This window comes from Cydia splendana, chromosome 8 (genome assembly GCF_910591565.1).
Source record: "Cydia splendana chromosome 8, ilCydSple1.2, whole genome shotgun sequence".
Lineage (NCBI taxonomy): Eukaryota > Metazoa > Arthropoda > Insecta > Lepidoptera > Tortricidae > Cydia > Cydia splendana.
In genome coordinates this window covers 10,475,596-10,497,405 of record NC_085967.1, presented here as the reverse complement: position 1 = coordinate 10,497,405, position 21,810 = coordinate 10,475,596, and the positions used below count along the sequence as shown (strand labels likewise).

Here is a 21,810-nt window from a genome sequence, read left to right as displayed (position 1 = left end):
TCTCTGCCCAACAATATTTTTACTATTATAAATACTTGCACTCAGAATGGTAATAATAGAGCTGTCATTGCTTTTATAAGTGTAAGCGTTTCGTACAATCAGCAACTTGTTTGTCACTTTCACAACTCGTCTCTTCCACTGTACCGTGTGCTGTGCTAGCTGCTTTTTGTATCTATGGATTATCACCGTTTATGGACAGTAGCTAACTTGTCTCAGCACGACTGTTTTATACAGATATTTTAATGATTACCTATTGTATTACTTTATAGGTTAAAATATGAATGCCGTTTTTGCCGTTAGTTTTTTTAAAGTGATAATGAATTTTGGATGAACTTAATTAAACCATGACATATGTACATGAAACCAAAGCTTGGGTTTTGATTGCTTATGACGTTCATTAATGTATTAGACTTTTGGCACTGTACAAACATGCACATTAATGATGTATTAGTGTCTTCGTTAGTGTAGCCAATGGACATTGTAATTGATAAGAATATACATATAATACCCGTCAGTCATCAACCCCGGCCATTCAAAACACCAAATCTTTAGCTTTGCTGTACGTAGTTACGGCCGAGCATACCGGTCGGAGATATGAAAATATTAATAGAACAAATCGCAGCTAACATCTCACACAAAGTTGATCGTCGTGTCATAAAGTAGAGCCTCTTTACATAAGACTAGCTCCGAGGTGTGTAAAATGTGTGAACTTTGAATACTACTCGAACACTGTGATACAAACACTCCTTCTAATAGTACAGACTACTAGGTCGAGCGACATATTAATTTACTTTAATCCAAACGCTTCTGTGTACCCATTCAGCTAGAATACGCTCAAAGTATCAACGTAATAAAATCAATTAATATCCTCTCGATTTTTTCACTAGAATATTTAAATAAAGAATATGCAATGCATAAATGTTAATTTTTGTTGCACGTTGTTTTTTGAGCGACGCTGTTTTTAATGCATGTTTTGTCTGTCTTGCATGCAGGGATTCGGTTTTGTAACATTCGCAAATAGTGGTGATGCGGAGCGAGCACGAGAGCGTCTTCACGGCACCGTGGTTGAGGGCAGAAAGATAGAGGTGTGCATGACTCAATGAATACCATCCGTACCGTAGCACTGTAACTTACCCGCTCCCTGGCCACGCGCCACGCCCGCCACCGCCGCCCGCCACCGCCACCGCCGTCTGCTCTGTAGTTACTGTCATGCTAGCGTGCAGCCCGGGCCCGGCGGCCCGCCTTAGCACTAAGTATGCCCGACTCTAATCCACAAACAAACCTTATTTATTTTATCCCTTTACTCTCTAGACGGTCATTTAAAATGCCGATCGAAAGAGAGACTCTCACAGAGAACTGTCTGTAGAACGAACCGTTCGTCTCAATGCCACAGAGGTAAGACTACAAGTTAAAAATTTAGTTCGATTCTATCTATACATTCTAAAAGTAATTCGAAGCACTAACAATGATTTCGGCGACTGAATGGCATTAAATATTGTTGTTTACGAATCTCCCTCTAACTGAACCCTCGACGGAAACTTACTAACACCACCCGTTTTTCCTTTATCTTACACTGCAGTGTCAAATGTCTCGACTGCTATCGGCATATTATTTATAGACAATAATTTACAATACCTATAATCTTGAAAGTCATTATTGTACCTAATATTACAGTTGTAGGAGCTGTTGATTGAATTCTATTTTTTGAGACATTTGGCACAACATTGGCTGATTTTACAGAGTACTACTTAAAACAAAATCAATAATCTAAATCGCAATAGTAGTTAATGTATCATTAACACATTTATGATTTTTTATGTTGGGTTCGAATCCCATATAAATGTATTTATCAATTGATTTATAATTAAACGGTATATTTTACTGATACGCTTAGTGGTTTCGAGCACCACTGTGTACTTACGTATTGGTATTTTCATGCTTTTGCGATGTTCAAAAATTGTCTTAAATCCTTTTAGTTTCTATGCACATTATAATTTCGAATAATAATTTATTCTGAGCTTGTATTTATAGAAAAAAAATCAGCCAATATATAATTATTGCATCTTAGTTTCAATAGACGTATTCTGATCAAGTATTCAATTTCCAACCCAGGTTAATAATGCGACGGCAAGAGTTCAGACAAAGAAACCTCCCACAGTACCAAACGGTAAGCAAGGAATAATTTGTTAAACCTTACAATATATATATAATTTAAGTACTTTGTATATTTTTTAGTCTTGTGCATCAAGCGGTCAGCCACAAAATAACTAGACTAAAACGCCTGGCCCTAATCTGAACGATAAAAACATAATCCATCCTGAGGTTTTCTCTTTTGATCCATCCAGTCATTCAAGCTAGAAATGGATCAGTTCCCACTCTGGGTGAGAGCTGGAATTGTAAAGATCAGTGTTGTCAATGTCCTTTGTATACGTATTATGTTGGCTAGTGCCGTTGTCTGAATGCAATTAGGTGAATGCTATTTAGAGATCGAGTCCACTGTCAGCCCGAGACGGTCTGGGCCTGGCCCGCTCATCAATGCTGCGCAATGCACCGACTAGCGCAATCCGTGCACTCTACGGACTTTTACTCTTTGTTTATTAATAAACACGTTGCCCAACTGCATTCCTAACCTAAATAATGCTCTCGATCGCGCTATCTTCACACGATAATACATTACTGCTCACATTTACACGGTTCTTGAAGGCTGTCTCCGGCGGCGGTGTCACTTGTCCACGACAAATGAACGCTCGTGTGCGAGCGGATTACACCACCAATTAGAGAGCTTGTTAGTTTAACGTTAATCATTTCAATGAATGACTATATGTAATTATGTAGGTATGTATATTTGTTAATTACGTTAACATTTACTGGAATGAACGTCACCATATTGTTTTGCACTGACACCTATACTTACATTCATGTAGTGTGAATGAAATTATTTTTATAATGTTAGAAATAGCTTGGTAAAAAAATTATATTGGTTAAAACTTTCATAACATGCTTTTAATTTGTTACAGTGTGCGTCCAGTGGCCTGAAGGTAAGATCTTGCACACATACTGTACACACCTCTTCCTCGACGATAAAAATGCTTACGCGTCTACATTTTATTATAACAATCATTCGAGCATGATTTCTTTACTTAATGTGGTGGGACTATGTGGTTGATTAGTTCTAATGCTCGATGCAATCTTGTATGTCACGAATTGAATTTACGTCATTTGTAAAGTTCCTCTCACGGCCATGCTTCTTTAGAGCAGAAAGTCAACGGCTGCATAAATACTTGTGTGATATTCGCGTAATGCGGGCGCGGACCCGGACCCGCGTGTGCCGTGTGTGACCTCTGGCGAGCTGTAATGTGGCATGGCCCGGACATCCTTTATGTGAATAATGAATTACATTCCAACGTTACCCGACTGCGGCCGAGACGGGGGAAGGGTATCTAATATACTAGCCTTGTAATTAGAACTGCATTCTAAATAGTATCTAGCATATTTAGTAATTTTAGATTTTGTTTATAATTTGTGATTAATGGTCGGATAATGTCATACTGGCTTCTTTAAACTGCACTCGAATGAAATTAAACAATATCGGTTAACCGAGGAAAACGGCGTCGGTTCCGGAGAAATTCGATTGCGAGAAAGAATGTAGGTATTACGCGACCACCACATCACAAACGTGAGTTGTATTTATTCGAGTGTTTTGCTACTGTGTTACGGTTAAGAGTTGAATAAAAAATCATTTAGCATTTGAAAAAATGACTCCATTTAGAAAAAAAAACTCCATTTTTACACTAAGGCCTCTGCTAGGGAAAAAAGGCCGCCAGAACCTCTGAACCGAGATGCAAACCTGATATGGAGTTAGAAATTGACAGTTTAAAGTAGTTAAAACCCCGATATTTGAGTAACCTAAAACCGGTCACTCGAGGCGTCACAGGGATAGTTAAGGAGCACGCATGCGTTTTGTGGTGTGGTGACGCTGGTAACGAGCCTTGCGCTGGTGTGCGCAGGGCTGCGGGTGTCCGGCGTGTCGTGGCCGTGGCTGGGCGCGGCGCCGGCGGCCGCGCCCGCGCCGCCGCTGGTGCTGGCGCCGCGCGCCGCGCAGCGACGCAGGTAACGCATGCCCTGCACCGTAGTCTGTGTGTTGCATGTAGCCGTGCCGCGCGCCGTGCTGCGCCGCGAGCCCCGCGCCGGCCTCGACCCCTCCTTGTCGCACGCCGTGTTGCCCCGCGCCGCCTACGCGTCGCCCTTGCACGCTGCGTATGCACAGTGAGTACTCCCGCACCCCGCACCCCGCACCCCGCACCCGCCATCTGCACCGCTCATCTAACACTAACCTGTCCTTCCGCCTTCCTGCTCCTCTTACTTTTTGATTTTTAACAAAATTACACCCCGAAGATAACTTTATATGACCACCAAAAAGTTTATTGGAAAATTGGCAGTTGTTTGGTAAAATAAACTTTCTAATTTACTGTAATTTTGCCTTGAGACTGTTAGAGTTTTTGTTGCATTGATAATGTTAAAGATGATCGTACTAGTTTAATGGCAGGTCGAAAAAGTAGATTCCTTGATTATTCGATTAAATTGCACTTTACAATAACAGGACATCGAATTTACCCCGGCCAATCCGTCCCAAACACCACCACTGATTGATGGCCACCCGTCCAATATCCCCGCTTCCCGCTCCGCTCTATCCTTCTCCCATTGGTATGACTGTTTACAATAATTGTTACAAATAACCTTTCACATACTAGTTCTTGTTTTACGTTCGATGAAAGTGTAACTAACGACTAACTGGAACGATTGCTTAGCGCACTGTCATGAACGGTAGATTGGAACTCTTCACAACTTTTTTCACACACTTTCAAAGTAGATATTACTAGTATTTTCTATTGTTAAGTGGATCTTCATTTTATAGTTATTGTAGTTAATTCTTGTAGCAGCCTTTGCGATCAATTCTGTTTTGCCATATTTTATTTAAATCATTTTGTTTAGATAAGCTGACTAGAACTATATAAATATGTTAATTTAGAATTATAATTACATAATATTATATTATATTCGCGTAGGCTTACAGTTACACTGACGTTCTAACCTAAGCGAATGAAAATATTATGAACTACAACGTCATAGGTTTATTTCTTAAAATGTGCTGATAACTCGATGCCGTTGAATATAACAAATTAATCATGTTTTATTTCAATTTTCAGTGTTTATTACGACCCGTTCTTAGCTGCAGCCGCGACGGCTGATTCCAACTACAGGCTTCAGGTAACACAATCACTTGCATGAGTTTTATTTTGACATACATGAACATTATTTCACCATATATGTATATCCGCTGTGTGTGGAGGGCCTCCCTGGCGCGTCCGCGTCAGTCGGACAGAGTGGCAGGTTGTGTGAACCTATACATGTGTTGTTACAGGCCGCGAAGCCGGCAGCCGAGGTAAAGATCACGCCTCTAGCTCAATTTGATCGATATGCGACAATATCTGTATCTCTATCGCTTCCTGATTCATGTACCACCACGCTAGTATAAGTCAGATGTAAATCATTGTGGAGTGAGTGCTGGGATTTTGTTTGCTCCTTTTTATTCGTATGGTCCTATTGGTTGGTAATCCACCGTAATATATTGAGGGTGCACATTGTGTTTGTGGTAACCGAGACGATGGCTGCTGTTGAGTTATCCTTGTTCCTTGGTATTGTGGTGGGTGATTTAGTTTTGCGCGTTTGCTGCAGCTGTGGATTGACTCGAACAGAGGCTAATTTTTATCATGCTCCGAGTAGAACATTGAGCCCACAAAGTCGTAATTGCTACTATCGAAGTATACTAACCATCACCACGTAGCACTTGCAAAAGAATGTTAGTGATCGTAAACTTTGAATAGTTTTTGTCTTTATTTAATTATTCCTGTTTCAATCAATAGTGCATGGCCATTTGTTACATTACCTTACTACATTTTCTGCAACAACACTTACCTTTCGTCCACGTAACATCCAACACCGCATTCGCAAGTTTCCTAACATACTTCACTTGTGTATGGTAACGGGGAACTAGCGACTGCCGTGTAATACCGTCAGCAGCTCGGTTATTCCCAGCAGTTGTATAAAATAAGATCCGACTGAATATAAACTGATGGTAATAAGCCAGCAGCTTCGGCTCTTTGCTGCAGAAAATACTACATCGTTAGACTATAAAACGAACGCTGCATGTCTAGACAATTGTGTAAAACTCACTCACATTCGTAATTTACCACGTATTGTGTTACAAACGGTTTTACGTGCTTTATTATTATGCATCGTTCTGGCTTTTTCTTTACGGCTCATGTAAGCTAAGGGCTTTTAAGTTTCACAACGAGAGACGGTGACTGGTGAGTGATCTTCGAGCAGTAGACATGGTAAAGTATACTCTCAATTCGAAATCTCTATTACTTCAGTCAAACCGGGACGTTAAAGTCATTAAACGTAAAAATCCAAACTTATGGTTTCTAATCTATGTATATTGCCTCCTTGTGGGCTCATTGTTAACATTCGATATAATGCAATAATGGTTACCAAAAACCATGTTTTTTTGCGTTTTTTTCCATCTACTCTCTTTACATTATATGTACAAGTTTTTATTATACATACGACGTTATCGAGCCTCAGGTTAACAACACACTCGTTCACTTACCATATATGAGATCGTTCATCAAAGTGGTGTGTAGGTTTACAGAGTTGGAAGATAGTCGCTAACACAACAGCCAGAAATATGAATGCGAACAATTGCTTTGGGTTAGTTTGTTTGAAAGTAGAAGCAATGAAGAATGACATTATTATTACCAACGGTTCAACTCGCACAATTAGTAAGCCAATATAGTGTTTCGCAGTCGTCGGTTACATAGGTATATAGATTTGTATAGGTACCTAATGATGAGATTTGTGTAGGTATGGATCCATAATGTTGACATAAAAAATTGGCTTATGAATAAAAATGATTATACGTACAATCATACGCGTAACTAAATGTTCTGCGGCCCGCTCCGCTACTACGCCTACGTGTGTTGCTACCGCGAGTGCAGTGAAGGGCTCCTATGTTCACTATGCAAAACGAACGTGATGTGTTATTGGGTCGCGTACTTTAATTCAATCGACGACAAGCACAAGACTCCCCGTGTCCTCTAGGTTGCGAATATTTCGTTCCTATAATCTATATAAATTGTAGAGGTATATGTGAATGACTTGACTGACTGAAATCGTTAATAATGCGTGACTTGGGCCGTTGTTGATAATACAGTATTGGTAACTCACGATACATTTTACATTCTGAAGCATTCTGACGTTGCTGTTCGTATATGTAGGCGGCAGCAGCAGCGGCCGCAGCAGCCGCGCCGCTGCTAAAGTCCCCGCTCACGTCGGCGCAGCACGCCGCCGCGGCCGCCGCCGCTGCCAACTACGGCGCGGCCGCTCGCGCCGCCGCCGCCGCCGTCAGCGGCCAGCCGCAGCACACCGCGCTTACGCCTCTCGCAGCCACGTGAGTATCACAATAACTCTTAAGCTTTGATATTTCAACAAGCTATTCGTCTGTGGAATGCTCTCCCTCTGTCTATTATCAGACAAGCTTAGACACAGCTCAGATCAAACTTACATTTAAAAGCAAGTTGCGCAAGCAAGCAAAATGTCTACGTGATATCTCACACTAGGTACATAAAGTATATATATATGTATGTTTATTAATATGTATTGAATTACTATATATGAAGGTACATAGGTATATTTAAAATCCTAAGTAAGGAGGTATATTATCATTGTAGTCTCGACTTGTGTCTATTCTCGTAACCACTCTCTATAATCCTGCACCGAACTTACTGTTTCTGCACTATTAGAAGTACTTATTAGAACAATTTAAATTATTTTCAGAAAATATTTTATATCTTAGTACAATTTTAGTATTTATATGAAATTTATTTCAATTTACTGTTTCTGTTTAGCCCAGTGGTTGACTGGTAGAGAATGACTTAAGGCGTTATGTCCGCCATTTGTTCTCTTTTTGTGTAAATTTGTGCAAGTAAGTTTAAATAATTATTTTCGTATACATATAGTAGGGCAAATTTGTAACATCGTGTATGGGTACATATACTTAAGTAAATGTATGTAGGTTATATTTTGTTACACATCAATCTTACCTAATGTTTATATTTTATATTTCAGATACGGCAGAGAATACGCAGACCCGTACCTAGGCCACAGCATCGGCCCAGTCACAGGTTATGGGGTCAGTATCAAACTGGTATCAATATGATAATTTAGTACCACGTTATTAAGAGTGGTTATTATTTGTTTATTACAATAATCGTGTCATGTTTTAATTAATGTTGCTTCGTCGTTGTGTTCCAGACGGCGGTGTACAGAAGCGGCTACAACCGATTTGCGCCGTATTAAGTAAGCCAGTGGAACAAATTACGATTTTTACTCGAATATGGATCTACCTTCGATTCCTTTGCCCTAACATGACAATGGACTCTCTTTGTAAAGGTACAAACATAATTTTATTATATATTAAGGAAACAGTAATAGTGCTAGCCGGTTACTGTACAAGCAAGCTTGGGTAACATAGTCGTCCGCCGTTCGGGCGGAGTCAACATACCAAAGTCATTATTAAACTTTCTAACACAAATAGTAAGTATATTAAGTTCAGCTGTTATTGTTTTCGTGTAATGCATATACAAGTGCGAGCAGCTAAAATGATGCATTCGACGGTTTTGATACTTGTAAGAAACCTATTTTACTCTTATCGCTCAGGTGAGTGAACCTACCTACATTGGTAAATAATGTATGTTATTATTTAGCGTAGATGTTACACTTAATATGTATATGACAATAGAAAACTACTTCATGTAATAACGATATTTAGTGAGCTTTGCACTTGCATATCATAGGAAAATTGTAAATATTGAAACTCAATCCATTTCGACTTGTTAGTTTACATGTTAACATTTTGCTGGAACCTTATTAATTTCTTGTTAATTAATAGGGTTAATATAGGTAGGAACTACCTAACTCAGGTAACATTTTAGTTTTCTACTGAACATTTGAACATAAACTTGTTTTAAAGGCACCTAAAGTCGATTTTTTTATCTATTACGTAGTATATTTTACTTTAGAAACTCAAACTATTTTATAAGTAGGTACAAGCGCAAATATAACCATTTTAGAACTGTTTTGAAATGTTTCGTGGTGCAAATATAATGCGGTGCCATCTACTCGGTTGTTATTTTAAAACATATTTTTCTAAAGTTACCTATGTACCACGTACTTTTTTGATGTTTTACTTTATTTTGGATAGTAGTAGAGATTCCTCGGTGTAAGTACCCCGTACGAGTATGTGTTACGCGTCGTAAACGTCCCGCTTGGAGCTCGCGCCGCCGCAGGGCCTCCTACGTTTCGGTCTCGCTGCGTACAGCTTCGCAAACTTCCGTAAATGTTTACTTTCCCATTCTGTTTATTCAAAAATGTAACTATTGATCGCTAGTTTATAAATGATAGCATTTTATTGAATCGTAATCGTAGGCATAACGCTTATATGTAGTGTATAAGAGAAGAAGGGAGCTCCATCGAGCTCTTACATATCATTGAGATTTCTCCTTGTAAATTAGTTTACACGATATTTTCATTAACAGTTTCTAATTTTGACAGCGCTATTTTAATATTTTTATCCGGTTTATCTTCATTTTATTGATCAAACACGCGTTCGGGTCCAACCCTTTTAGACGTCGTAAATTTTAGATCGAATGTTTAAATTAGGATTGTAAATTCGCTCAAACTTTATACCAAAGCACAAAAACCCATCGATTCATACGTATTGGAGCATTGAATTCGTGTCATTCATTTTCACTCAATAGATTTAGTAGTCTTTCAGTTAGAAAAACTTACAAAGTCTGCAAAATCACGGCATCACTCATAAGGCCCACGTTTTGCACCTTCGAGTAGAAAACTACCATACGATACCCGCTTGCAGGTGTAAAACTGGCGTTTCCAGCCACGACACACATTTATTTGTAATGAGTTCACATGTAGTTTGCCATTTAGATTATTAATTCAACCTCACAAACAGTAGATCTGATTTTTGATTTATTAATTATTTTTAAGCCTTACTATGTGACTTTTCTCAATTTGAATATTTAATCGAATAGCTACTGCCATGAACAATTTTAGTTAACTTTTTCTAAGCAAACTCGATGATGTTTATTTCGCAGTTTCACATTTTAACTACATATTGAATTAGTAACATATCAAATAATATAGGAAAAGAAGGGATAGGTACCTACCTTGGAGAGCCATGTAAGAGCGCAGTAGGGTCTGCGAAGATAGCTTTAATTATTATCCACATTAAGTATAGGGCGTCCACACTCGCCCTCCGTAGTGAGTTGTCACGATTCACGTTAGCGAGCGTAGTTAGCCGGCAACAACCATGACAGGTTCGGTCTTAGAGGTCTAGTCCTTCGCGCACAATCTACGTTGTAATTATTATATTTGAAGGTGCTTTTGTAAAGGTTTCATGTGATAATTAAGAATCCAGTTTTGTGTACCTACCTTCTAAACCGCGTTTTAATTAAATATATTATTTTATTGGTTCTACTATTCTATTAATTAAGCGATATTGTGTCATATTTTCCGAGTGCCGGTTATTTTACATTCTCTCTTTTAGCGCCACTGGCTATTTACAATTATTAGTTAATTATTAATCATTAGGATGTATCATTACTGTAGTCATGTTGCAGCTTCGAACAATTTTTTGTGCTTTACTGCTGAATACTCATGCGTGTATACGTATATATAATTTTAGGAGCGTCTTAGATTTTGAATGTAACTGATTGTTTAATGCAATTTTTTATGTAAAGTACAGGAACAAGTACATGTGATTCGTCAGGATGATTTTTATATTTTTTTGATATAGACGTAGTGATGTCACAAACATGTTGATCTAGTGTCTGGAGCTAACGGGGCGTGTTCTGGGCGAGCGCACTCTCGCTTTACTTTACCGTCTATCATGAACAAATATTGGTACATGACAGTTTTTTTTAATCTTACCCTATTAACTACACGCGTTCATAACTCGCCTCGTTATCTTTATTTTTTTCTCAGATTTGTAGATGATTTTTTGAGATCTTATTAAAAAATCACAGAAGTCCTTAGTTTTATATGAAAGTTTCGTAATCTAAGCCAAATTGTTATTACGTGGAGAAAATCTGAATTTAAATAACATATCTGACAAAATGGTTAGTGTGCTACAATAAGAAAAGAAAAAAAAGCATCATGAACAATGTATAAATATAAAGTATGATCATTATAATAAGGATGATATGTATTTTGTAACGCGATTTGTTTCTCAGTTTTTATGAGATGTTGAATTTCAAACTGTTCTCGTTTCCGTATGCTGTGCACAAAATTATATCGATGGCTTCGATTCCGTAGTTAATAGATCTAAAACGAATTGTTATATTGTGCATAATACGGTCATATCAGTAGTGTTGTTAGCGAGTGTCGGTGATTGCTAACAGCATCGCACGCGGCGAGTATGACTACTGTTACTGTGAGCGCGCACACAGTTGCGCCTGCGCCCCCCCTCCGCCCCTACACCACCTAGACAACTTTTCTCAAAACTACATGCTCTTTGAATAACCCTATACGTAACTCGTAGCATGCTTGTTTGTATCCGATGAGAAATAGTAACGTAAAATATCCTGTAAATCTTTCCAACTTTTCGAGTTTTTTGGCACCGGGCGCGGACGCATCTCTAACGTGCTTTGTAAATAATGTTATCGGCGGGCGACCGCTGCATGTTGTGCGATTGATTTCTGCCTTCGGGCCAATATTGTTAACGTAGCCAGAGTTATAAGTATCACTTGTTCGTCAATTGCACACGTCGACGCTGATCAGTTAAGTAGTAGCGTACTCAGATTTCTATTAGCAGGGTTAGTAATTACGCCTACGTATCCAAATGGCTGATGTACATTTAAGATTGAACTCGTAGATCTGCCCGAAGCTCCCGGACACTCCGTAGGTACTAATGGTCGGCACGTCTATGAGTTCAATAAATTCGATTATTAAACGAGGGAACAGGTGGACGCAGCGCATATTAATCGTCAATCATTAAGTTAGAGAGGATGCGTGAGCTATGTTAGCGTGTGGCTTGCGACACAGGCGCGACGTGTCATATGAGCGGTAAATATTAATTGCCTTCGCACCCCACACGAAAGCAAGCTCGCCGCGGATTATATTTTTCGTAAGTAGTTGCCTAAAGGCAGTGGCGAAGTGTGCGCTGCCGAGAGCCGCCGCCGGCGCAACGGCCGCGCCTGCGCGGTGCGCGCCCGAGCGCCGGACGACCAGTATTTGAGATACTAGTAACGTGCTCAATTTCCGTATCTGTATGTTGTACGTATACCTAATGTTAAACGTAAATGTTTTAAAATTAACTAACCTACAATAGATTTGTTACATAATAAATGTCTTCCGTTTGGCACATTTTATAGATTCATCGCACGTTTTATTGCTGCACAGTACTATTGACAAGTGATTTTGATTATACTCGAGCCGAGTGCACAGCGAGCTCCTTAATAAGATTTGTGATAAAATAATTAGATTTTCGTTTCCCGTGTGGCAATTTAAAATAGATTGCAAGCTGATTTTTCTCTTTTATTGTAAATATTTTTTTCAATTGTGAAATATTGAATGAAGTGAATAATTTTAAGTCTTTGGCATTGTATACTCATTTACGTTATTAATAAATTATAGTATGAATTTCGATTTTTATTTATGAATCCACACAACCCACCACGTAAATCTACTCAAGAAAAACTAGATCGTTGACGGCTGGTTATTAGGTACGGTACCTACCTATGCCAATAGGTACCTAGTGTCTTGTTCACCTTATTGACGATCGATACTTTTTTTTTCAGAAACTTTAATTACAATATAGAAAAAAAATAAAAGTTAATTTTTCTTTGTTCTAAATCAAAGCATTAGTGTCAATATTAGATAGTATAGCGTGTGACAGGGACAGCACGCCCACGCGTGCGTTAGAAAGGGATATCACGCCTTGTGAGCGTCTTCCCAAGAGAACCAATCGCGGTCGACTCCCGGCTCGCTTCTTGACAGATTAAGCCGTGAGTCAACTTATGATAGGCGCGTGTGCCGCCATGTTGTATCGCGTGATCGCTGAGGGCGCTGCGCGCGAGTCAGTTCGGTAGCCGACAGCTTTGTGTATAAACGTATGCGCGTATCCGACCCTACGACCGATCATAGCTTTGTTCAATTGTAACAGTTTTAGTATTTCAATGTGTAGTGGACTGTTGTATCGTAATCCGTGTACTTTAAGTTTAATAAACTGCTTTTAACTTCAGTGCCGACTATTACTATACCCACGCCCGCTATATTCTGGCCGCCCAACGTTTTTGGGTTCGATCACGCGTTCACAAAGTGTACCTACCGGCCGCTACTTGTTTAAAAAAATGCCTCCACGTCGGCGTCGTAATGGAAGACTCTCGTTGGGTTCACAAGGGAGCACCGAATCAATCAACGAGAACAGTATCACAATGAACCAGGACGCCCTAACGGCGGTGTTGACCACCTTGCAACAGACTCAGAACGAGTTTTGTCAGCAATTGCTTCGCGAGGTGAGGTCCTCGACTCCATCACAGGCCGACGCCACGGCTGCTGCCATCGCTGCGGCTGCTACGTTCGCTGCAGCTAATGGTAACTTTGCACAATGTACGGCGCGTTACAGCGGCAACAAAGAGGAGCACCTGGAAAGCTTCGTGGATGCCGTAGAAAGTTACAAGTCGTGCATGCATATTACGGACGAAAATGCTGTTCGCGGTCTGTCGCTACTGCTTACCAAGGATGCAGGAGTTTGGTGGCAAGGTGTAAAATCACAAGTAAGGACGTGGGAAGATGCGCTCGACAAGCTGCGAAGTGCTTTCGGCGAGCGACGCCCTCCTTTTGTAATATACACAGAGCTTTTCTCTTTGGTTCAAGGTGAACAAAATACGGAGATTTTTGTTTCGAAAGCCAGAGCATTGTTAGCTAAACTGCCACCAGAAGACCTTAGCGAGCGAGTCCAAATAGATATGGTATTCGGGCTCTTAGATCGCCGCATAAGAAAAAGATTAAAAAGAGAAAACATAGATACGTTTGATACATTGTTGAAACATTGTCAAAGTATTGAAGATTCACGCAAAGAGAATCATGTACCCGTTGCGGCAAAGAAGTCGAACGACCGTGAAAATTCTACAGCAGCGAGCGTTTCGCCGAATCGCGCAAGGTCGCGCGCCACCGGTACGGGCGGCGTTGCTAAGCAACGCGTTGCGGCCGCCGAAGGTACCTACGCTTCAACGTCGCGTGCGCCGTCGTCTTCCGATCAGGCTGACGTCAAACCTCGCCGTTTGTATTGCGTTTACTGTCGTCGCGGCGGGCACAGTAAAGACAATTGTGAAAGGTTAAATAAAAGTGAAGATAGTGATAAGACTGATAAGTGCGTAGAAAATAAGGTCGTTGAAAAAGTGAAGTGTTACGGTTGCGGTGCCCCTAATGTTATTCGGTCCAAGTGTCCTAACTGTAACTCTAAATCGGGGCTGTCGTTTTATTCGCTCGACGTAGTATCCTGTCACGTCGACGACGCCGCTAGCCCGCGCGAGGGCGGGTTGAACGGACACGACTCGTTGCAACATGCATCACCACCGCCGCCCGACGCCGCGAAGGCGCGTGCTCGGCACGGTGAAACTCCCGCCGTACGGCTCGGCGAAAGTCCTGCGCGCGCTCACGAGTGTTCGCGAGAGCGCGATACTTACGCCGCCCGTCGCGGAGCAGCGGCGCGCACCGCGCGCACGTTAAGCGATGCGCCGGTGCCAGGGACAAGCGCCGGCGCCGCGCCGAGCGCTAACCCTTCGCCCGCGCACTGTGGAGGAGGTAACCCTACGCCTGCCGTGGGTGATTTTAGTTATGTACAAACATTGTTTTGTAATAATGAAAATCAAGCTCTGTCTTGTAATAATGATAATCAAACTTTATTTTGTGTCCATGAAAGTCAAGTTTGTGTTGATAAAATCAATGTTTGTCAGGTAAATGTCAAGGCTTCTCCCCGCCCTATTATGATTATAAATGTTCTCGGGGCGAGTGGTTCTGCACTTGTTGATCCTGCGGCTAAGGCTAGTGTCGCCGGTCACACGTTATATGCTTTCCTGCGAAGTAAAGGACACCCGTTAGTGTCGTCAACAATGAGTGTTAGGTTGGCAGACGGTGTTAGTAGGAATATGACTGTACTCATCGCAGAGGTGGAGGTGACACTGAAACACAAGACAAGAAAAACTAGTTTTGTGATTTTTCCTGATGCCGTCGGTAACGAATCTCTCTTAGGAATAGACTTCCTTAAGGATTTTGATTTAATTGTGGATTTTCGCGACGATCTCTGGTATTTCGCTGAAAATAGTAAACAAAAGTATGAGTTACAGTTTGAAAGCGTGTCACCTCCCGCTCTGTGTGTTGCTGCTTTAGAGGTGCTTCGGGAGGACGAAGCCACGTTGCTCGACGCGCAACAACGCGAGTTGCTTTCCCAGTTGCTCACGGAGAACAGGGACCTGTTTGAGCCAGGGGGAGGGCCAACTCCTTTTGCTGAGCACAGGATCGACACGGGCGACCATGCGCCTATCGCGGTGCCGCCTTATCGTGTCACGCCTGCTAAGAAGGAGGTAATGCGAGCGGAAATAGAGAAGATGCTGGCAGACGATATAATAGAGGAATGCGAGTCCCCATGGGGCTCCCCAGCACTCTTGGTCCCCAAGGCTAATGGCAAGGTACGTTTTTGTGTGGACTATCGCAAGCTTAATGCTATTACCAAAACGGATTTTTATCCAATGCCTTTGATCGACGAGCTCGTACAGTCAACGAAGAGGAACTGTTACATGAGCACGCTCGATATGCGCAGTGGGTTTTGGCAGGTGTCTGTTAGGCCGGAAGACCGCGATAAGACAGCCTTTGTCTCTCCTTTTGGTACGTACCGCTTTAAGCGTATGCCGTTCGGACTAAAAAATTCGCCGTCCACTTTTCAGCGGCTTATAGACAGGCTCCGCTCAGGCTCTTCTCTCCAACAAGTGACTTTGCTCGCGTATCAAGATGACTTGCTGGTCATTTCTGAAGGTTTCAACCAGCATCTTGCGGATCTTCGAGCAGTCTTTGAAAGATTGCGTATGTTCGGTCTGCGCGCTAATCGTGAGAAGTGTGTCTTTGCACGTGAAAAGGTAAAATACCTTGGTCATATCATTTCACAAGACGGTATTTCGCCAGATGATGACAAAGTCCGTGCTGTCTTGGACATGAAGGCCCCTTCGACGCTGCGCCACTTGCGGACATTCTTGCAGACCTGCTCTTGGTTCCGTAAGTTTATCCCTAGTTTCTCTGCTGTTGCCGAGCCTTTGACCCGTCTGACAAAGAAGAACCAGGTATGGATGTGGGGTCCGGAACAGGTGGAAGCTTTTGAGGAGTTAAAAAAGCGATTGACTTCAGCTCCTGTTCTTATCCAGGCTGATTATCAGAGGCCGTTCATTTTGAGAACAGACTCGAGCAACTACGCGCTCGGTGGCGTTTTGCTTCAAGGACAAGGTAAAGATGAACGCCCCATCGAGTACGCCAGTCGTCTGCTCACACCAGCTGAAAGAAACTACAGCACTACAGAACGCGAGGCACTTGCGGTCGTGTGGGCCGTAGAGCGGTTCAGAGGATACATTGAAGGGCATCCTGTCGTGATTGGGAGCGACCACCAGCCATTGAAGTGGCTTCTGACCTTAAAGTCGCCTTCAGGTAGGTTAGTTCGGTGGGCGTTAAAACTACAGGCCTTCAACATCCGGTTTGAGTACACTCCAGGTAAGGCAAATGTGGTCGCCGATACTCTCAGTCGTCCTGCGTGTGGAGAGGAAAGTAAGGATCAGTGTGGCATATGTGCCGTCGTCGTGGACTTACCTGCTCGCAGCCCTACAGACCTGCGTCGTGCTCAGCTCGATGACCCGGATCTGGAAAAGATAATAGTAGAATTAGAGAGTACGTCAGACGATACTGCCGTTGGAGCAAAGCGTTGGTCTGAAAGAGGATATTTTATGCAGCAAGGCGTCTTGTACAGGTACAATCCCGATGTTGATAGCGAAGAACCGCAGCTAGTGGTTCCTATTTCGCTTCATCTTGACATCTTGAAGGAATGCCACGATTCTCCGTTGTCGGGGCACCAAGGGGTTGAGAGGACCTTTCACAAGATCTCGCAACGCTTTTTCTTCCCAGGTATGCGTCGTATCATCGCTGAATACATAAAAAGTTGTGTATCTTGTCAGCGATACAAAGCGTCTAATGAGAAGCCTTCTGGTCTTCTCCAAACTCCCGTTCTTAGTCAACGCAACGAGGTCGTAGCTATCGATCTTTTTGGTCCTTTACCAGAAGGGGAGAAAGGAGAGCGTTGGATTTTCTTAGTAGAAGATACCGCCACAAGGTGGGTGGAACTGTATGCGCTGAAAGAAGCTACGTCCGAAGCTTGCGCGCGTACTCTTGTAGAAGAGTACTTTCTCAGGTACGGTTTTCCTCGCAGGATAGTCTCAGACAATGGTGTACAGTTTGTAGGAGCCGTTATGCAACAATGCATGTATATCCTCGGAGTCAAACAGAGCCTCCTCCCGCTGTACCATCCTGAAGCGAATCCCGCCGAGCGTAAAAATCGCGATATGAAGACTCAGCTTGGGCAGCTGGTTGGAAACGATCACACATCGTGGCCAACGAAGCTGGGTGTAATCCGGTTTGCCATGAATAGTGCTGTGTGTCAAGCGACTGGTGCTACTCCGGCGTACCTCATGTTTGCACGGCAGATGAGGTCTCCTATAGAGGTTAGTTATGACTTAAGAGCCGTCCTTGATAAAGAAAACTTTGTTCCTCAGATTACGCCATATCTTCGCTCGTTTATTAGTTCTCTGTCAGCAGTACGAGATCGGGTTGAAGCTCAGCAGGATAGGCGTAAGGAACATGCTGACAAGTCTCGTCAGCCAGGTGATGTATTTGACGTCGGGGACAATGTCCTCATTAAGTCGCACGTTCTTAGCAATGCGTCAAAGAACGTCTCTGCCAAGTTTGTACCAAAAAGAGATGGCCCTTACCTGGTCGTTAAGAAGGTTAGTCCGACAACTTACCTGGTCGCTGATCCTGGCTCACCCGGTGAGATTCTGGGCAAGTATCACTCCTCTCAGCTCGTTCGATTTAATAGTAGAGATGATGTGCTTCCTTCTCCCGTAGTGCCAAAACGAAATAGAGGTCGTCCACGTAACCGAGACCAGAGTGTTGTGCGAGTCCATGGACGTGGGCGTCTTCATGAACTCGAGGGGGAGTCTATAGCGTGTGACAGGGACAGCACGCCCACGCGTGCGTTAGAAAGGGATATCACGCCTTGTGAGCGTCTTCCCAAGAGAACCAATCGCGGTCGACTCCCGGCTCGCTTCTTGACAGATTAAGCCGTGAGTCAACTTATGATAGGCGCGTGTGCCGCCATGTTGTATCGCGTGATCGCTGAGGGCGCTGCGCGCGAGTCAGTTCGGTAGCCGACAGCTTTGTGTATAAACGTATGCGCGTATCCGACCCTACGACCGATCATAGCTTTGTTCAATTGTAACAGTTTTAGTATTTCAATGTGTAGTGGACTGTTGTATCGTAATCCGTGTACTTTAAGTTTAATAAACTGCTTTTAACTTCAGTGCCGACTATTACTATACCCACGCCCGCTATAATAGAAAATATACAAAGGTACAAAAACTACGGCCCAATTCTTATTAACGTTCATATATAGGATTCAATATCGAACCATTTTTATGTTTTAAAACATTTAATGTATGTATGTAGGTGTGCACATTATAGGTAGGGGAAGCTGTTCTACCTCGGACAGTTTTTTCTTTTGTGAATTTTAGAAAAAAAACTAAAGGCTGCAGAATTATTGTTTATCCGAATATTATAAGATACATTAATAAACTATCTAATACGAAATAAAATTTAAAGATTAGTTTATTTATTTTGATGAGATACGTTGACGAAAAAAAAAGGGAAAAGTGTCCAAGGAACAACACTCCTGATGTACCTTGGTCATTTCCCGTTGTACCTCGGACATGATAATTTTAATCAATAAATTTATAATATAATCATAGAAATAATATTTATATATGAAATCACACATATTTTTAGCATATTTACGCCATTGAATAGATTTTTCTAGTACAATTTCCTTAGAAAAATATACTTTGCAATGGTCATTTTTTATTTTTGCCTAAAACATTTTAGGCATTACTTCTAAGATCGATTGCTTGCTAACTTATAACGCAGATAACTTATAATTAGAAATACGGCAAATATGAAACATTAAGTTTAAAAAATATATTTACAGTAGTAGCAAGTACGGACCAAGGTACAACATATTTTCGGTGTCCGAGGTACAACAAAGCAACTTTTTGGACATGTAAGCTTCGTAATAGCACTTTCAATTGAGATTAGGCTGAAATGATCCTACCACCGAGTAGCTAATTAACTTAACTTTAACTTATTGTATTAAGTTTTATTATCTATTAGCAAAATATGAAATAATCATCCTTGACGTAAAGTTCGAAATACTGACTTTTCATAACACAATTTATATTTTAATTTTTTTCTTCAGTTACCGGCCGCTCTTAAGTTTGGTTGATAGCTTGTTTTTTATACTTAATAATAACGTTTCAAATAATATAAATGAAATATTTCAATAACCGTGGCAATGTGGAAATATTGCCATTTGTTCGAGGTAAAACCAGGGGCGTATTTACCCTAGGGTCATCCGGGCCATGGCCCGGGGCGCCAATCCGGCAGGGGCGGCATTGCCGGTTTTTGCGTCATTCAACTAACTTTTACTTCATAATGTTTATTTTTTTGTCTTGACAATCTCAATTTAAAATTCACATAAAAAAATAGGGATAGGCTATATCAGGGACACAGCCGCAGTGGTTTACGTGAAACGTTGCATGGAAAGTTATTGCAAATGCCGCTTATAGGGTCCCGGGACCCCATAGTGTAGGTAAAGGGCACCGCAGGCGTCCTGTATGAAAGAATGCGCTTCGCGCGACCTTACAGTGTCGGGTGCGCCACAGGCGCCCTGTAAATCAGAGCGTGCAAAGCTTAAAGTGTAAACAGGCGCCCTGAATGTAAGAAGCCTGACTTTACAGTGTAAAGACTCCGCAGACGACCTGTAGGTATGTCAGAGCTTTGCCCGACATTACAGTGTAAAGCGCGTCGCAGGCGCCCTGCATATAAGACGCCTGACATTACAGTGTAGGGCGCCGCATGCGCCCTCTATGCAAGACCGTTCTAGAAACTACAGTCTCAGGCGCTCGTACCCGCTATAGCGCCGCCGCGGCCTACTAGGGTTATAAAGGATCGTAAAGAACTGTTTTTGCTTCATCGTTCTATAGGTATTTTGCGTCAGTTTTGTGCATTAATTTTCGAACACGGTAGCCTCAAGCAAGAGCAGTCGTAAAATTTCTATAAAAAATGCCACATTTTTAGTTTTTTACAGCATTAACATTGAATAAGATCTATCAAATGACACAAATTTCACCAGAATCGGTTAATGGACTCATGAGTAATTACTTACTAAATAAACAAATAGGGGTCATTTTAGCTCCAAATGCGCCGTTTTCTAGCGCAGAATCAGCGCCATCTAATATAATGTTCGCAGCACATGCAGTTCTGAGTAATGGCTACTTTTTTCTATACATCAAAACTATACATTAAGCCGTAATGTATAACTATAAGTAATATACCTTAATGATTAAGGTATATCTTATAGTTGCATTACAAAGTTAAGCGGTATCCAGACGGGACGATCAAATCAACCGATTTGATCAGAAATGAAATTGGCGCCAATATCCAATTTAATCACCAATTTTATATTTATGATGATATTAAAGCCCTCTAAATTGAATAAAATGCCCCAGAACGAAAATACTGGCGTCACAAATTGGTATTCTTGCGTCCGCACCTCATTATAAAATGAGGTGCGGACGGTAATATCGGTCATCATCGGCGGTTGAATTCGGCGATCCAAATTGGCGTTTGCGTCCGCACGTCCTGATTCGATCGGGCAATTTAATCAGATGGGCGAAAAATTTACTAGTCTGGATACGCCTTTACAGAGATCGGTATAATTATGCCGCCACGCCATAGCACTTCGTTACATCTTGTTTATGGTCCGACCCCCCTTCTACGGGTTTTCATAGACGTTTACCTAACGTTTCACGTCAAAAATACATAATTAAACATTCTGTATTTTTTATTTTTTTTTGAAGTGAAAACTTCTTTAGCGGCGCTGTGCACTTTTTGTGATGGGGAAAAAATGTTAAACTCGCGACAGGTCACGTGACCGTAAGATTCGTAAGACGGACACGTGACCTGATCGAAAAACTGTTACAATGTCATTGAGTTTTTACTTCTGCCGGCACTCCCGGAGTGCAACCCGTTGTTTTTTTTATTTCATTAACTTCTAGGGCGTCGAAACTTATTGGCCCGGGGCGCCAAATTTCAAAATACGCCCCTGGGTAAAACCATGTCCAAGGTACAACAGTTTCCCCTACATGTTAATTTGGAACATAGTATGAGAATACTATTACTTATTCTGTGCCATAGTCGTGTGATGTAGCCTAAAGTGACCAGAGTTTACGGTAGGTAAGGTGTATTCGGGTAATCCCGAAAGGAAATAACACCAATAAAGTGGAGGATAACTATTTCCGAAAAGGG

General features: G+C 41.7%; 2 protein-coding genes across 6 annotated transcripts in view; both read left to right on the top strand.

The window, feature by feature from the left end:
• LOC134792815 (RNA binding protein fox-1 homolog 3) overlaps positions 1 to 12,777 on the top strand; it is a 59,628-nt gene extending 46,851 nt beyond the window's left edge. For 2 of the 5 annotated variants that reach the window (XM_063764198.1, XM_063764193.1), the window contains 9 exons: positions 993 to 1,085; positions 2,113 to 2,167; positions 3,018 to 3,038; positions 4,152 to 4,266; positions 5,208 to 5,268; positions 5,423 to 5,443; positions 7,338 to 7,510; positions 8,188 to 8,251; positions 8,374 to 12,777. In XM_063764198.1, the coding sequence (XP_063620268.1) occupies positions 993 to 1,085; positions 2,113 to 2,167; positions 3,018 to 3,038; positions 4,152 to 4,266; positions 5,208 to 5,268; positions 5,423 to 5,443; positions 7,338 to 7,510; positions 8,188 to 8,251; positions 8,374 to 8,418 (648 nt within the window). In that variant the 3' untranslated portion in view covers positions 8,419 to 12,777. Of the gene's footprint in view, positions 1 to 992; positions 1,086 to 2,112; positions 2,168 to 3,017; positions 3,039 to 4,007; positions 4,111 to 4,151; positions 4,267 to 5,207; positions 5,269 to 5,422; positions 5,444 to 7,337; positions 7,511 to 8,187; positions 8,252 to 8,373 lie in introns of all 5 variants that reach the window. The other 3 variants (XM_063764195.1, XM_063764197.1, XM_063764196.1) reach the window with 3 other exon arrangements.
• Positions 12,778 to 13,475: 698 nt separating this feature from the next.
• LOC134793090 (uncharacterized) lies at positions 13,476 to 18,512 on the top strand. Its single transcript, XM_063764616.1, has 2 exons — positions 13,476 to 15,827; positions 18,042 to 18,512. The coding sequence occupies exons 1-2, from the start codon at positions 13,488 to 13,490 to the stop codon at positions 18,510 to 18,512; spliced, it is 2,811 nt and encodes a 936-aa protein (XP_063620686.1). The 5' UTR covers positions 13,476 to 13,487.
• The last annotated feature ends 3,298 nt before the right edge of the window (positions 18,513 to 21,810 follow it).